This window comes from Enoplosus armatus, chromosome 15, assembly GCF_043641665.1.
Source record: "Enoplosus armatus isolate fEnoArm2 chromosome 15, fEnoArm2.hap1, whole genome shotgun sequence".
NCBI classification, from domain to species: Eukaryota; Metazoa; Chordata; class Actinopteri; order Centrarchiformes; family Enoplosidae; genus Enoplosus; species Enoplosus armatus.
The window spans coordinates 23,024,654-23,041,517 of NC_092194.1; the positions used below are offsets into that span (position 1 = coordinate 23,024,654).

At 45.9% G+C, this 16,864-nt stretch overlaps 1 protein-coding gene across 1 annotated transcript in view; it reads right to left on the reverse strand.

The window, feature by feature from the left end:
- Positions 1 to 9,806, reverse strand: part of mipol1 (mirror-image polydactyly 1) — a 37,076-nt gene extending 27,270 nt beyond the window's left edge. Inside the window, exons 1-6 of the mRNA XM_070920483.1 lie at positions 9,721 to 9,806; positions 9,446 to 9,489; positions 8,505 to 8,757; positions 3,544 to 3,667; positions 3,284 to 3,389; positions 1,812 to 1,938 (exon numbers count right to left, since the gene is read on the reverse strand). Of these exons, the coding sequence (XP_070776584.1) occupies positions 1,812 to 1,938; positions 3,284 to 3,389; positions 3,544 to 3,667; positions 8,505 to 8,757; positions 9,446 to 9,489; positions 9,721 to 9,806 (740 nt within the window). The remainder of the gene's footprint in view (positions 1 to 1,811; positions 1,939 to 3,283; positions 3,390 to 3,543; positions 3,668 to 8,504; positions 8,758 to 9,445; positions 9,490 to 9,720) is intronic.
- Between the last annotated feature and the right edge of the window lie 7,058 nt (positions 9,807 to 16,864).

The following is a 16,864-nucleotide window of genomic DNA, read 5'->3' on the forward strand; positions in this document are numbered from 1 at the left end:
ATACATGTAAATAAAAATTCACTGGTTGAATGGGGTCTTGGTCAGCACGGTGAGCTTGTCCACCTTATTTGGTAGGGACCTTACATTACCCATGATGACTGAAAGGGAAGAAGATGACTGAAAGATTGAAGAAAGGGTTTATACCTTCTCCTGGCTCCACGCTTGGCTCTGGCCCTACATCCCTTTCGTCTCTGCCTCAGTTTCTATGGAACTGGACTAACTTAACACTTTAAGGGGTGACTGACTCTCAAAGACACTATAAAGCTCCTCCTGGAAATCTGATTACCTGAATCCAGAGCTTCACCTTCAGGATCAGCTCCCTCTGAACCACCACAGTCTGATACACATCACTGCTGACTCTGCATCAGTCCACCTGTTGATCTCACCTCCGACTGACCTTCAATGATGAACACACCCTGAGATACTTGAACTCCTTCACTTTGGGCAGTGACTCTCTCCAAACTGGGATGGAACAATCCACTGTTTACTGACGGAGTACCACAACCTCAATTTCAGGTGGTAAGGTAAACACCTTCAGGTGGAACATGGTAGTAGTTGTAAGTATTGCAGATAGGAGCCTCATCCAGATGTTCGCAGTGCAACTTCTCAATAAGTTCAAGTTTACCGGGTCTACTGGAGGTTCTACCCTCCCTAGGATCACATCTGGAGACTTCAAGAGTGCCAATATTCAAAGTTACTGTTCAATGAGTAAAACAGCAGTTCATCCTTAACACTACATGCGGCTGAACTGAGGTCATTCTCTGGAGCAAACTGCAACATTCAGGAAGCAACTCCTGTCCTGGAAAACTCTGATCCACTCTGCAGGAGTTCAGTTTCAGAGCAGACTCTGTATCTACCGACAGTTTACAGCTGATCAGTGCCTTTAAGGACGCACCCACCTACATCACACACACAAGCAACTAGACAGATGAATGACTGAGTTCAAAAAGCAGTATGGCTCGTACTTACGAGCCGACACACACTGGGAAGAGGTCAGACCATCCGAGAGTGTTTGTTGCCGTATGTTAGGCCAGCCATTTTTACAGTCCCGGTCCGGCTTCTCTTCACCCACCAACCATCTGTTCATTGCCCTGGCTGTCCATTCCCAGGAGCTTGCTGCTTTGTCTGGACCGGAACACAGGAGGTAATGCTGGAATTCCTGGAGCAAATTACAAAGCTGCAACTCTGACGAGAGGTTTCACGCTGTCTAAATTTGGGGAACTCCAATTCTGCAGAGTAATTGTGAAAACCAAGTAAGTCTCGACTGAGCAGAGCTGAGCATGCTGGCTATTAACTTCAAATTGTAATTTGTCAGATTGAGACTCTGACTGGCACCCCGTCTTAACGGCGAACGCTACATCATTCTGTATGTGCACATTCCTGGTTGATGACTGTTGGTGGAGACGGATGATGAAATGATCGTCACTGTGAAAACCTTCCACAGTCTCATATTATAACAAACTGGTAGGTCCCAACCTTTTTGGTCTCACATACCTCCTTTTTCTTTCTCTAAGCTACTCTGCAGTCTTTCCACACACCTGATAACTGCACAGGTACAGCCTGTCAGCTGGACTTCAGCTTCACCTAAAACAACATATGTTTTAATACTATCATATTTCTGGTCTGACTGCAGCCTTAATGACACCTGTATAATTTAGAGGTTTTGAACTTCTCTGTCTGATGACAGACAGTCTGAGGGTCAAAGACCAACAAATAAGACTAATACAGTAATGAATCATCCATCTATCTGAACCAATCAAAGGCCATTCTGTGTGTCCTTGCGTGTGTGTGTGTGTGTGTGTGTTGCATACTCGGCAGCCTGCTGCAGTTGGCGTGCACGCAGCAGAGCCTCATCTCTCTCCTCATTGGCCAGCAGGAGTCGTGACATCAGAGCCTGATCTCTGTCCTTCTGAGCAGCTAACACCTCCTCCAACACCCCTGAAGAGAAAAGGAGGTGAGGAAAGGAGAGGAGACAGGAAGACAAGGACAGGAGGAGACAAGGAGAAGAGACAATGAGGCGAGGAAAGGAGAGGAGACAAGGGGGTGAGGAAAGGAGAGGAGACAAGGAGGTGAGGAATGGAGAGGAGACAAGAAGGCAAGGAGATGAGGAAAGGAGAGGAGACAAGGAAGTGAGGAAAGGAGAGGAGACAAGGAGGTGAGGAAAGGAGAGGAGACAAGGAGGGGAGGAATGGAGAGGAGACAAGGAGGTGAGGAAAGGAGAGGAAGATGAATTCAGTAGAAACATGAATTGCTTTTTTGTTTCTCTCACACACACACACACACTCACACACAGACACACACACACAGACACACACTCACACACACACACACACACACACACACACACACATACATACTAACACACACTCACACACACACACACACACAGTCACAGACACTCACACACAGACGCACACACAAACACACAGCCGCACACACAAACACACAGCCGCACACACACACACACACACAGACACGCACAGTCACACACACACACATACACACACGCACAGTCACACACAGACACACACACACACACACACAAACACACTCACAGACACACACAGTAAACACAGTTTCTCTCATTCGTGTCTCTGAAGAACAAATCAGATTCTAACAGTTTTATTTACTACAGCTGTAATTATGATTATTGTTATTATTGCCTTCATATTATTGTAACTTTACTGAGTGCAGTATTCTGTTCTCACCTGATGCTTCTTACATCACTTGTTACTTCTCTGCGGCTTTGAGATCAATAAAGTTGATTTTATTTGATCAATAACTTTTCCACCTCGACAACCATAAAATGTTTTCTGATATTTACATTTTAGTTTTTACATATTTATGTCGAATTTTTATAAACACAAAATCAAACTGACGATGAAATATAATCTGTTGAGACTTCCCGTTTCTGTGATAATCCTGCTGGATTAAATTGTCACACATACACACACACACACACACACAAGTTAAATCAATATTACATTTGATCGCTGGTTAAATACACACACACACACACTGTTCTGTTAAACCAACAGCTGCTCGTTAACTGTCACCTCGTTATCACTGCTGTTGTTTTAATTACTGTGTGTGTGTGTGTGTGTGTGTGTGTGTGTGTGTGTGTGTGCATGCTGGTATTAAACATGCATGAAAAATATTTAAATATTGAAGAAGTCAAGGTTGGATCAGATCTGATTAAGAGGAAAGTAAACTGTAACATACACCTCCTCCCCCTCCTCTCCTCCTCCCCCTCCTCTCCTCCTCCCCCTCCTCTTCTCCTCACCTGCAGGTCTCTCCCAGCCTCGGGCCTCCCTCTGCTCCTCCTTCAGCTCCTCCTCCATCTCCCTATTCTGCAGCTCCTTCTCCTTCTGGACCAGCTGATCATGCAGCTGAAACACAGTCAGGTGTTAGTATACCAGTGAGGATCTCTTTCATGTTCTTGTATTAAATGTTTCTGAATCCGCAAACTTTGCGATTATGTGGTCTCAGACTTTTGGACCCCACTGTGTGTGTGTGTGTGTGTGTGTGTGTGTGTGTATTTACCTTCTTGTTGATGTCTCTCATAGCATCAAGCTCCTTCAGTAGAAACAAGATGTTTTTGTCTCGATCAAAAGTCTGAACTCGACCAGACGCTGTGATTGGACCAAACATGACTTCCTGATGAGAGCTGGAGGAGACAACAAGGTTCCATTAAAACAACTTGCCAGAGTTCATTACAGCCACAGTCTGAACAACAACAACCTGATCATTTATCTTTTCTTACAGTCAGTGAAGTGTAAAGTTTGTTCTGAGGGGGGGCATTTTAGGAAGGATTAATTTGGGGTATTAAAGTTAGGAAACATAAACTCGAGAGGGCAAGACGGGCTGTGTGAAAACTGTACGTTACGTGTGAGGTGAAACCTTAACTGCTCTGAGCTCAGTGACAACTGATGGAGTCTCCGATGAGTTTAACACACAGACTGTATAACAGAAGAGGACATAGCCACCGTGACATCCACCATTTTTGAGGCTTTGAGTTTGGCATTTTGACAGGACTAAGGACAGCGGTAAGAGGAAAGGAGGAGGGCTGCCCCTATTTGTTAATGATAGATGGTGTAACTCTGGGCACATCACTATTATAGAACAACTCTGCAGTAAGGACATTGACGTCCTCCACTCTGTTACAGGCAGGCTGCAGACACAGCACCCGCATGCCCTCCTTCTTATCTCTGGGGACTTTAACCATGCCTCTCCGTCCTCCACCCTGCCCACCTTCACCCAGTATGTCACATGCCGCACAAGAGACAATAAGATGCTGGACTTGTTTTATGCCAACAACAAGGAGGCATATCACCCCTCCCTCCCCTGGGAAGATCTGATCACAACCTGGTGCACCTCCTGCCTGTGTTCAAACCCCTGGTGCTCAGGCAGCCAGCTGTCTTTTGCACAGTGGTCCAACAAAACTGACGAGGCTTTGAGGGACTATTTTGACACAATGGAGTGGGAAGTACTTTGTGGTCCTCATGGGGAGGACATTGACAGTCTCACACACTGCATAACAGACTATATCAACTTCTGTGTGGAAAATACCGTACCCACCAGGACTGTACAGTGTTTTTCCAACAACAAACCCTGGATTACCCCGGACATAAAGGCTCTCCTCAAGGAAAAGAAGAGGGCCTTAAAGTCAGGAAACAAGGAAGAGCTGAAGAACGTGCAGAAGGAGCTGAAGTGGAGGATCAGGGATGGTGAGAACAGCTACAGGAGGAAGATGGAGGCTGCAGCAGAACAACATCAGCATTAGTCTGGAAGGGCCTTAAAACCATCTCTGGTTATACAGAACCCAACTCCCAGCCTGTGGGGGGCCGGAAGTGGGTGAACGATCTGAACATCTTCTTCAACAGATTTGATCAGGCATCTGCCCCCCCCCCCCGGCCCAGTCCACTCTGCTGCAACCCCCATCGTCTGCACCCCCTGCATACTGCCCCACCCCCACCTTCTCCCCCCTTCCAACAACAGTCAGCTTACAGCCATCCTCCACATCCACGGCACTTCCTGCCCAATGTCCCACCTCCCCACCCCTAAACCCCAGCATACAGCCCCCCTGCTCCAATCTGTCCCTCACAACAAACCAGGTGAGGAATGAACTCAGGAGGATCAAGGCGAGGGACTGTGAGTCCGACATTGTTGTCTGCGGCACTGGGGCCCCACAGGGAACGGTCCTGGCTACTTCATCTTCACCTTCTACACTGCAGACTTCACACACAACTCTGCCAACTGCTACCTGCAGAACTTCTCTGATGACTCTGCAACTGTCGGCCTCATCACAGATGGGGATGCAAACACACCCCTCCCACACCAGTGAACATCCAGGGAATGGACATCGAGATGGTGAAATCTTACAAGTACCTGTGTGTTCACCTGAACAATAACTGGACTGACAACACAACTGCACTGTACAAGAAGGGCAGACTCTACCTACTCAGGAGATTCAGGTCTTTTGGAGTGCAGGGGGCACTCCTGAAGACCTTCTTTGACTCTGTGGTGGCATCAGCCATCTTTTACGGAGTGGTCTGCTGGGGCAGCAGCATCTCAGCTGCTGACAGGATGAAACTGGACAGACTGATTAAGAAGGCCAGCTCTGTTCTGGGACGCCCCCTGGACTCAGTGGAGGTGGTGGGAGAAAGGCGGATGATGGCTAAGCTATCATCCCTGAGGGAGAACATGTCCCACCCCATGCAGGACACTCTGGCAGCACTGGGCAGCTCCTTCAGTGGCAGGCTGCTTCACGCACGGTGTGTGAAGGAGAGACACCGCAGGTCTTTCCTCCCGGCTGCTGTCAGGCTCTACAATCAGACCTGCTCCCAGTAGACCTGCTCCCAGCAGACCTGCTCCCAGCAGACCACACACACCGGAATGGACAATCCACGTATCTCTGAATGTAACAGTGGTGCAATACCCACACTTCTATGTGCAATACAGTAAAATCCCTTTACCTTTAATTCTTTCTTTCTGTGAATTTTTAAATTTGTAAATTTTTGTTTTTTAGTTTTAGTAGCTTCATTGTTTTTATTTATTGTATCTTGATTCTCTACTTATGTCTCTATTGCACAATCCTGTATGCTGCTGGAACAATGCAAATTTCCCAGCTGAGGGATTAATAAAAGATTATCTTATCACAAACCAGAAGAAGAAGAAGAAGAAGAAGAGAACATATTTGGATGAGAGGGTGGAGCTGTGGATCTGAGAACCCGAAGTTAATATGCATGCCTACCTACACCTGCAACCTGACTGCACCGGGCTCCTGGCTACGGAAATTAGCTTGTCAATGATTAACAGCCAATTCCTAGAGTGTCTTTTAGGTAGCCCTGCCCCTACAGCATACCCTGCTCGTCATAATAATTTACAAAATGAACATCATGCTGTATTGAAGAAGACTTGAAACTAGCGAATGGGACCATAAACTCATCAGGAAAATGTTCACAGAGGTCATAAATTAAGTGAGAAATAGGGTAATTTTCTCGAAGACTTGTATTCAATCTGACTTGTTTTAACAACCAGTGGAATCGCCCCCTGCTGGCCATTAGAAAGAATGCAGGCTTAAGGCACTTCAGCATTGGCTTCACTGTTCAGACCTGGAGGTTGGTTGGTTTAACACCATGTTTATCAGCTCACATCTGCTTTCATCTGGACTGAAGAAGCTGGACAGTCAGAGAACAACGTTCAGAGACACTTTAGTCACTATAAAAGTGAGGAGGACATGGCCCCCCAATCCTCAGTGACCCCCCCATGTACAGTGGAAATTACAGGAGGAGCTGACTTTTGCCTAAAAAAATTAACAATGAACAACTAATCGATTATCAAAATGGTTGCTAACTCATTTGCTAATGATCAATTAATTGATGAATTATATCAGCTCAACGTAAAGTGATAAAAAGAAACACTGGGTTAAAATAAGCACATTTAATTATTACATTATGTCCCTAAACTAAAACTAAACTAAACAAAGTCTTTTCAGAATCGAGGATCTGCAGATGTGTGAAGTTCCCGTGTCCCAAACTAACAGAGGTGACATGCTGGTAATTTACTTTCCATACAGAGTGCAGTGGTGATTATCAAACCAATCAGAGTCTGTTCCTTCAGTCCAGAACACAATACAACACTGACTGAATGACGCATAGTCTGCAGCAGGTCAGCTGGTGGTCAATGAGGCTGTGATTGGTCAGGACTCTGGTGACATCATCTCAGTGAGTGTTTCATTAGAGTTTCACCTGTGTGTAGTCAGGTCAGGTGTTTTAACCTCACAAATCAGATGTGAGGCGGAGAGATGAAGGGAGCAGGTTATGAGGTGCTACTTTAATAAGCACCGACTGATGTTCGCCTGTAATTCTCTCATATTACCTTAAAGGTCAGACTGCTTCTTAGCGTAATAAAGCGGGTAAATAAGACACTGAAATATGGCTGACACTGTCTTCTGTAATTGACTGTTTCTGACTTTATAATATCAGCTGCTTCTAATCAACTTCCCTCTTTTCCCGCCTCGATTGCTTTTACTATCTTTCTATTTCTGTCTCCCTCTCTCTAATGCTTCGACTAATCAAATCTAAATTTAATAGGTCGCATTTCACACAGTGATGCAACTCAAACTGCTCCACAAATTTCATTTGACAATGCATCAAGAAGACACAAAAAAAACACAAATTCAAGAATTTAAAGAGGGTTGAAGAAGTTTAATGAAAAGCAATAAACTTTTTAATAAATCTCATTGTAGAGAGGCTCTAAACTCATCACATTAATAGTGTGAAGAAGCACTAAAGAATAATAATCTATAGCTCTGGAACATCAAGTCCTTTTTCTTTGTGATTTATTTTGGAGACATTAAAATCAGTAAAACAGAAAGTAGTTTACCGCAGAGTATCAGAGAGTGGACTTGAATGAATGAGTTTTTAGAGATATTAATAAATGTGATTTGTCTGTTAAAGACACAATAACATAAAGGAAACATTCAAAAAAACATATTTATGATTTGGTTTAATTTTATAATAAAAAAGTATTATTGTTAATATACCTGTTACTTTTTCCCATGAGTATCAATAATAATAATAATAATAATAATAATAAAAAAACAACAACCTAGTTACACATTGGCAAGTGTCCAGAACACCACAGGTATACCCAACAACTACTTTCACCTTTTTTAGCATTAACACTTTCATTCCTTTCATTGCTTCAACTTCTATGGAGACTTCAACCTCCTTTCAATGCTTCCACATCTGGACACTTCAACTCCTTTCAGTGCTTCAATTTAATTTGCCACTTCAATTTTTCCTTGCCGCAGCGGCCCCGGGTTCGATTCCAGCCCAGGGCCCTTTGCTACATGTCACACCCTCTCTCTCCAACCTTTCCTCTCTATCTCTGTCAATTAAAGGCAAAAAATGCCCCAAAAAACAATCTAATAGTAATGGTAGTAGTAGTAGTAGTAATAGTATTAATATCAGTAGTTGTAGTAGTATAGACAATCTCACCTGTCATCAGTGCTGACCAGGTGTCTTCTGAAGACGGGACTACCAGGACCTCTGGATGCTCTTCCTCCATCAGGGCCATCTCTGCAGCTCTCTGTTTGAGGAGAAGGGCCTCGGCTGGGGGAAAGGTCCATCTCCATCTCCCTTGCACCTCCTGGAGGTCTGGAGGACAACAGAGAGACAGGAGAGACAGACCTCCTGTTGGACAGAGGGGAGGGGGAGCAGGAGATCGGAGGCTCTCGGAGGTGCTGAGGGGCTGGGGGGAGACAGACAGACAGGTGTCAGTTACATGTGATGGATATTTCAATGGAGATTTGTACTAAAAAGACAATAAATTATCTTGACAGTTGCTTTTGGAGACTCATTAACTTGTTACATCCATCTGTTTTCAGCCTGTTGGTGTCAAGAACACTTGCAGATATAGAAATGAATGGTGGAACAGTTAACTGTGTGAACCTCTCTGATCATACTGGGCCTTGAGTAAAGAACCTCAATCCCGCAGAAAATATCAGAGGACGATGAGATCATTTTAGAAAATTATTACGTGAATTTACATTCTGATGTCATCTGAATCATCCTGGCTAGCTGTTAGCTGTTTTGAAAGGTTACGTGTTGCTTTTTATTCTGTGTTTGGTCTGAAACCAGTGTTTACCAGAATCACAGACCTCTTCTTTATTATTGGGATAGTTTCGCTCTCTCTTTAACCACAACCAGTCTTACAGTTGGGGGTTCAGGGCCTTGTTCAAGGGTATCTCAGTGGTGGTAATGAGGGAGGGATATACGCTGTATGTATTTACTGTGTTCATGATAATGACAGACAGAAACTGCAGCATTTCAAATGTTTATGCTTTTATATATTCTATAAAAAAATCAATGAATCATCTTATGGATGAATGAATAACTAAACTGATGGATGGATTAATGGATAGGATGATGGATCTTACCCTGAGGCTGGTCAGTGTGGTCCAGACTCGGGCTGATACCAGATCTGTAAACCACATCAGAAACCACATGAAGTGAAAAATGTTGTCATTAAACAAACAGAAGAGAAACTCAACAACTACTAATCAGACTCTCCTGAACTCTCCAGAGGATGAACCAGTTACATGTTAATGATCTTTCCTGCAGCGCCCCCTGCTGTTCATACTCATCCGGATGTTGTTTGTCAGCTTTAATAAACTCCTCTACTGGAAGTTACTGTTAGCCATGTTGCATCTACCTGTCAGGGCTACTGAGCTGCTGAGCTGCAGGTGATGGCAGACGCTGTCGCAGCTCCACGTTCACTCTGGGATTAGCTGAAAACATAAAAACAGACTCAGCTGAAACAAACTGTTACCTGGAGACACAACAGAAAGCTGTCCGTCTGTCTCTCACCTGCCTGTCTGTGTCTCTGTGTACCTGTCTCTCTGTCTTTACTAATCATCAGCGAGCAGTAATCCTGTCACCATGTCAAGCTTTCTAAACACTTGCGGCTCATCAGCATAACAAACAACTTTAATATCTTGTTAAGGACAGTTAACGGCTCTCGTTAAAGAAGCCACCAATCAGAGCGTAGCTCAGGTGTAATTAAGACGAAGGCAGAAATCACATTAAACGCTCGTTAAGTCAAAAGTAAGCAACAAAACACACAGAGATCATTCAGACACTCGGAGCAATTAAGACACTGACAGAGTGTGTGAGTGTGTGTGTGTGCGTGTGTGCATGCAGCAACAGTCTGCCCTCTGCTGGAATAATGTAAGAGAGACAGACAGGTGAACAGACAGGCAGACATGTCTTCAGACGTCTCGTTCTGTCCAAAACACAAAGACATTCACTTCACTGAGACAAAACCGAGAACATCCAACACACTGGAGACACCAGAAGATGTTTTGATGATTGTTTCAGTTTTAGTCTGTTTAAAGTAGCAGCTGTTTCTGTGAGTGACATCCTCTCTGGAACCCTAATGAGGACGTTGCGTCTTCACTGATCTGCTGCTGAAAACGTGCAAAGAAACAAAGAGTCAAGCTTTGGTTGTTTGTCGACACGACCTGAGACGCTGGACGACTTAAGAAATCAAACCAGAAGAAGCAACATTATAACTGAGGGTCTGACACAGAACATGAAGTCCAGGACTTCCTTCAAACTTAAGGATCCAGCTGCAGGTTAGCTGGATCCTAAAACCAGTGAAACCAGTGAAACCCAGAAATACAAACCAGTTAAAGAGAAAACCAAGCTGGTCTGATTTAAATAGAAGGAACATCTCTCCTGAACAACGCATCCATCAATCAGTGATCAATGATGATCTCCTTCAGACTAATCAGGTCTGACAGACTAGAGAATAAACACGTCACCTCAACTGTGTCCTCCAACATACATGAAGCAGTTATCAGTAAATAAGCAGCTAATGAATCAGATCCATTAGCTGCTTAATTAACTCTGAATGATTTCACAGGAAAATAACAGACAAGTACTGAATCCATATTCTTCGTATTTGTCTGTCTGCCTTTTATTAGTAATATTATGTTATTAAAGTATCACAGTCTGAGACTTAACAGATATTTAGTATCACTGAGGGTTAAAAACACAACAAGAAACTGATAAATCTGATTCTGTGTATCGTTTAAACTGATTGTTTGTTTTCTTGATAAATGAGGTGAGACAGAGAGTCTGGTCCTAGGTCTAGTTCTGGTCCTGGTCCTGGTTCTGCTGTATTACAGTTATTGAATAATTATCCTTTTTTAGCGTCTTCTCTTTGAAACTTTTCTCATTTCCCGTCGTCCTCTGCCCCCTCCCCTCCCCTCCCCCGATCTTCTTGTGGACTCAGAGCTAATTGAGCATAGCGGCTCTTCTTATTATTCATGTACAATTACAGATGTGATAATGTGCTTAAATCCTTCTAAATGACCGTTCATGCCTCGCGCTCGCTTTGAAGTCTTGTCAAAGATGGAAAAATCTGCAGAAAAAAGGGAAAATACAAAGGCCAATCAGAGGACCAATCTACATGAACCAATGAAGAGAGGAGGGGGGGGCGGCGGGGGAGGATTGTCCCCCCTTCTTCTTCATGTAATATAAACTAAAGTCCATTAATTTTTTAAGCTGTATTTAATACATTTTGTGCAGAAAGTTTGGTGCAGTGAGAGTCGGGTGTTCCAGCTGACTGCATGAATATTAATGACGGTGTTACGATGATTAAAGAGGCTTCAGCTCAAATCCAACACAATCCGCCTGTGATCCGCCCGCCACCGCCACGTCGCCGCACATGAATTTAGATACCGACATTAAGCCCAGGAGAGACACACACACACACACACACACACACACACAGAGACAAACATACAGTAAATACTGATATACAACATACACACACAGCAGAGAGTCAATCTGACCTGTTACAGCATTCATCCAGTTAAAGTTTGGTTTTGTTACAGCTGAAACAATTAGTCGATTGATTGATTAGTTGATCAAATGAATATTAATTAGCAGCTATTTTGATAACTGATTAATAGTTTGAGCTATTTCTCAAGAAAAAGCCAGTAGTTTTAACAACTGATTTTCTTCACTAAATGTGACAGTATACTTAAAATATATTACAGTACACAGAGTATACACAGAGTACACCAAGTATATACAGAGTATACACAGAGTATGCACGAAGTATAGACAGAGTACAGATAGCATACACAGAGTACACCAAATATATACAGAGTATACACAGAGTACAGATTGTATACACAGAGTTCACCAAGTGTATACAGAGTACACCAAGTACACATAGTATACACACATTACACAGAGAGTACACAGAGTAAACAGATCCAGCACACAGAGCCTCCTGAAAGCAGACAGACAGGCAGGCAGACAGACAGACAGACAGACAGGCAGGCAGGCAGGCAGAGAGACAGACAGACAGACAGACAGGCAGGCAGACAGATTACTACACAGAGACATGAATAGCAGCTACTTCAGTCTGATCAAACAAACCAGAGTACGCAGCCCACCATCATCTAACAATACAGAGAATGTGTGTGTGTGTTTGAGAGAGAGTGTGAGTGTGTGTGTGTCTGTGTGCATGGACCACCCACTCTGCAGATTAAACACAGTTCACACGACCATCTCCTCCCTCTCTCTCCTCATTCACTCTCAGCCTCGCTCGGCCTTTGTCTTCTTCTGTCATAATATTAATCTACTGACTGTGTATGTGTGTGTGTGTGTGTGTAGCAGCTGTTCAGTGATCAGTTATTGTTGGTTTATCAATAGTGTGTAATGAAGGACATCAAAGGATCCTTCTGGTCTGATTGTGGATCCACTGATGTTTAAAATGGATCACAGTGATGTTTCAGTCTCAGTTTTTAGTTTTACTTTCAAACCATGATGAGCGAGTCAGGAGAAGTAAGGAGGAGGAGTCAAGAGAAGGAGTAAGGAGGGGGAGTCAGGAGAAGGAGTCAGGAAGTCAGGGGGAGGAGTCAGGAGAAGTCAGACCAGAAGTGTCACCACCCAGGAGGAGTCATGAGGAGGACTCAGGAGGAGGTGTCAGGAGGAGTCAGACTAGTTTCACCACCCAGTAAGAGTCATGAGGTGTCAGACCAGACGTGTCACCACCCAGGAGGAGTCATGAGGAGGACTCAGGAGGAGTCAGACCAGTGTCACCACCCAGGTGGAGTCATGAGGAGGACTCAGGAGGAGGTGTCAAGAGGAGTCAGACCAGTGTCACCACCCAGGAGGAGTCATGAGGAGGTCTCAGACCAGGTGTGTCACCACCCAGGAGGAGTCATGAGGAGCGATGAGGAGTCAGACCAGTGTCATCACCCAGGAGGAGTGATGAGGAGTCAGACCAGTGTCACCACCCAGGAGAAGTCATGAGAAGGAATTAGGAGGAGGACTGAGGAGGAGGACTGAGGAGGAGGTGTCAGGAGGATAGTGAGGATAGTAGTAGTTCTGGTACTTTTTTTCACTCTGGAATTACTTTCATTCAAACATCGGACAGTCACGCAGCAACTTCTGGGCCGCTTTGTTTATTCCATAGATCAGCTGATCGCTCTGAAGCCGGCCGGCTTGGAGACCAAATCATCGGAGATCCCCGTTGAAATCTGGAGAAAAACACACAGAGGATGCAGAGGAGGAACGAAGCGACAAGGGAAGAGAGTTGGGTCGAGACAGCAGAGGCTTATGGAGAAAAGGAGATATAAGCCGTGTCTCCCCTCTCTCATCATGGGCAACGTGAGATCGCTGGCAAACAAGATGGACGAGCTGACGGCGCTGGCCAGGAGTCAGAGGGAGTACCGGGAGTGTAGTTTAATGTGCTTTACGGAGACATGGCTGCACCAGGACATTCCCGACAACAACGTTTCCATCGACGGCTTTCAGACCGCAACAGGTGGTGCAATCCTTCCCACGTCACCATCAAGGATCGTGTCTGTTGACCGGACATTGAACTGTTGGCTGTTGGACTCAGGCCGTATTATTTGCACTTCCCACCTTCACTAAGTATGTGAGCTGTCCTACTAGAGAGGAGAGAACCCTGGACTTGCTGTATGCTAACGTTAAGGATGCATCTCCCCTCCCCCCTCTGGGTAGGTCAGACCACAACCTAGTGCATCTCAACCCCTGTTATGTGCCTCTAGTCAAGAGCCAGCCTGCAACCACGAGGACAGTGAGGAGATGGTCGGAGGAGGCTTATGAGACACTTCAGGGATGTTTTGAGGTGACTGATTGGCAGGCACTCTGTGAGCCACATGGAGAGGGCACTGATGGGCTCACAGAGTGCATCACGGATTACATCAACTTCTGTGTGGACTCCACTGTCCCAGCAAGGCCATGGGTGACAAAGGACATCAAGGCCATCCTAAATAAATAGAAGAGGGCCTTCAGAGCTGGCAACAGAGACGAGGTGCAAACGATCCAGGGGGAACTGAAGGTAAAGATCCGGGAGGCCAAGGAGAAGTACAGGAGGAAGCTGGAGTGGAATGAGGACCATCACGGGTTCTAGGCCGACCAACAACAGAGGAGCTGAAGGCAGTGTGGACCGGGCCAACGAACTGAATCTGTTTTTCAACAGATTTGACTCTGTGGGCCCTGCTCAACTCCCCCATGACTCTTCTGCTGTCTGCCTCCAACCTTCACCTATTCCACTCCCCCCTCCCCCTCCTGCTCCTCACAGCCCCCCACCCCCCTGTGAGAGCTTTCCTCACACCTCGTTCCCCAGTCCCCAGGCTGACGGCACTCTTCAACCTGACGACACCACCCCTCCCCCACCGGTCACCTCTACAGTGTGCTTCACTGCTGACCATGTTAGGAGACAGCTGATGAGACTCCACTCCAACAAGGCTGCAGGCCCCGATGGTGTCAGCCCCAGGGTGCTTAAAGCCTGTGCCCCCCAGCTATGTGGAGTACTTCACCACGTCTTCAACATGAGCCTGAGTCTTCAGAGGGTCCCCGTGCTGTGGAAGACGTCCTGCCTCGTTCCTGTGCCGAAGACGCCGCGTCCCAGTGGCTCCAAGGACTACAGACCCGTGGCACTGACCTCCCACATCATGAAGACCCTGGAGAGACTCGTCCTGGAGCAGCTCAGGCCCTTGGTCAAGCCACACTTGGACCCCCTTCAGTTCACCTACCAGCCCCGACTTGGAGTTGAGGATGCCATCATCTACGCCCACCTGGAAAAGCCATGTTTTTTGACTTCTCCAGTGCATTCAACACCATCCGTCTGGCTCTACTGGGTGAGAAGCTGACGGAGATGCAGGTGGATGCCCCCCTCATGTCCTGGATTGTCAACTACCTGACTGGCAGAACACAGTATGTGCGCTTACAACACTGTGTGTCAGACAGAGTGGTCAGCAACACCGGGGCCCCGCAGGGGACTGTCCTCTCCCCCTTCCTCTTCACCATCTACACCACGGACTTCAGCTACTGCACAGAGACCGGCCATCTTCAGAAGTTTTCTGATGACTCAGCAATAGTTGGATGTATCAGCAAGGGTGATGAGGAGGAGTACAGGGCTGCTGTGGACAACTTTGTTGCATGGTGCGAGCAGAACCACCTGCAGCTCAACGTGAGAAAGACAAAGGAACTGACTGTTGATCTGAGGAGGACCAAGGCGCCGATGACCCCTGTTTCCATCCAGGGTGTCAGTGTGGACATTGTAGAGGATTACAAGTACCTGGGAATTCACATAGACAATAAACTGGACTGGGTAAAGAACACTAATGCCCTCTACAGGAAGGGCCAGAGCCGTCTCTGAGGCGGCTGAGGTCCTTCAACATCTGCCAGACTATGCTGAGGATGTTTTATGAGTCTGTGGTGGCCAGTGCTATCCTCTATGCTGTTGCATGCTGGGGCAGCAGGCTGAGGGTGGCGGACTCCAACAGACTCAACAAACTGATCCACAAGGCCAGTGACGTTGTGGGGGTGGAGCTGGACTGCAGGGCATCTTGGACAATGTTTCACATCTTCTCCATGGCGTACTGGTCGGACACAAGAGCAGCTTCAGTGGGAGACTCATTCCTCCCAAATGTACAACAGAGCGCCACAGGAAATCATTCCTGCTTGTGGCCATCAAATTGTTCAACTCCTCCCTCTGAGTGTCAGACACTCAGGAAGAGACGGGTAATCTGGACCTGCTTCACCTGCCATATACTACCTCACCATTTATTCTTTAAATGTTTCAGTGCAATACATATATAGTCATACACAACAGTGCAATACATATACATTGTTATTGTATATATTTTTTACTTTATTTTTCACTTAAATACTGTAAATGTGTATATTTTTATTTTCTATTTCTCATTTCTATATTTTGTATGTACTTTTAGCTCTAAATTATGCTACTTTCTACTCTTGAATGGGAGCACCGGCACTGTACAATTTCCCCCCGGGAATCAATAAAGTATTTCTGATTCTGATTCTGAGGAGTCAGACCAGTGTCACCACCCAAGAGGAGTCATGAGGAGTCAGATGAGTGTCACCACCCAGGAGGAGTCATGAGGAGTCAGGCCAGACGTGTCACCACCCAGGAGGAGTCATGAGGAGGACTCAGGAGGAGGTGTCAGGAGGAGTCAGACCAGAAGTGTCACCACCCAGGAGGAGTCCTGAGGAGGACTCAGGAGGAGGTGTCAGGAGGAGTCAGACTAGTGTCACCACCCAGGAGGAGTCATGAGGAGTCAGACCAGTGTCACCACCCAGGAGGAGTGACGAGGAGGACTCAGGAGTCAGATGAGTGTCACCACCCAGGAGGAATCATGAGTAAGACTCAGGAGGAGGTGTCAGGAGGAGTCAGACCAGTGTCACCACCCAGGAGGAGTCATGAGGAGGACCCAGGAGGAGTCAGATCAGTGTCACCAGCCAGGAGTCATGAGGAGGAGGACTCAGGAAGAGGTGTCAGGAGG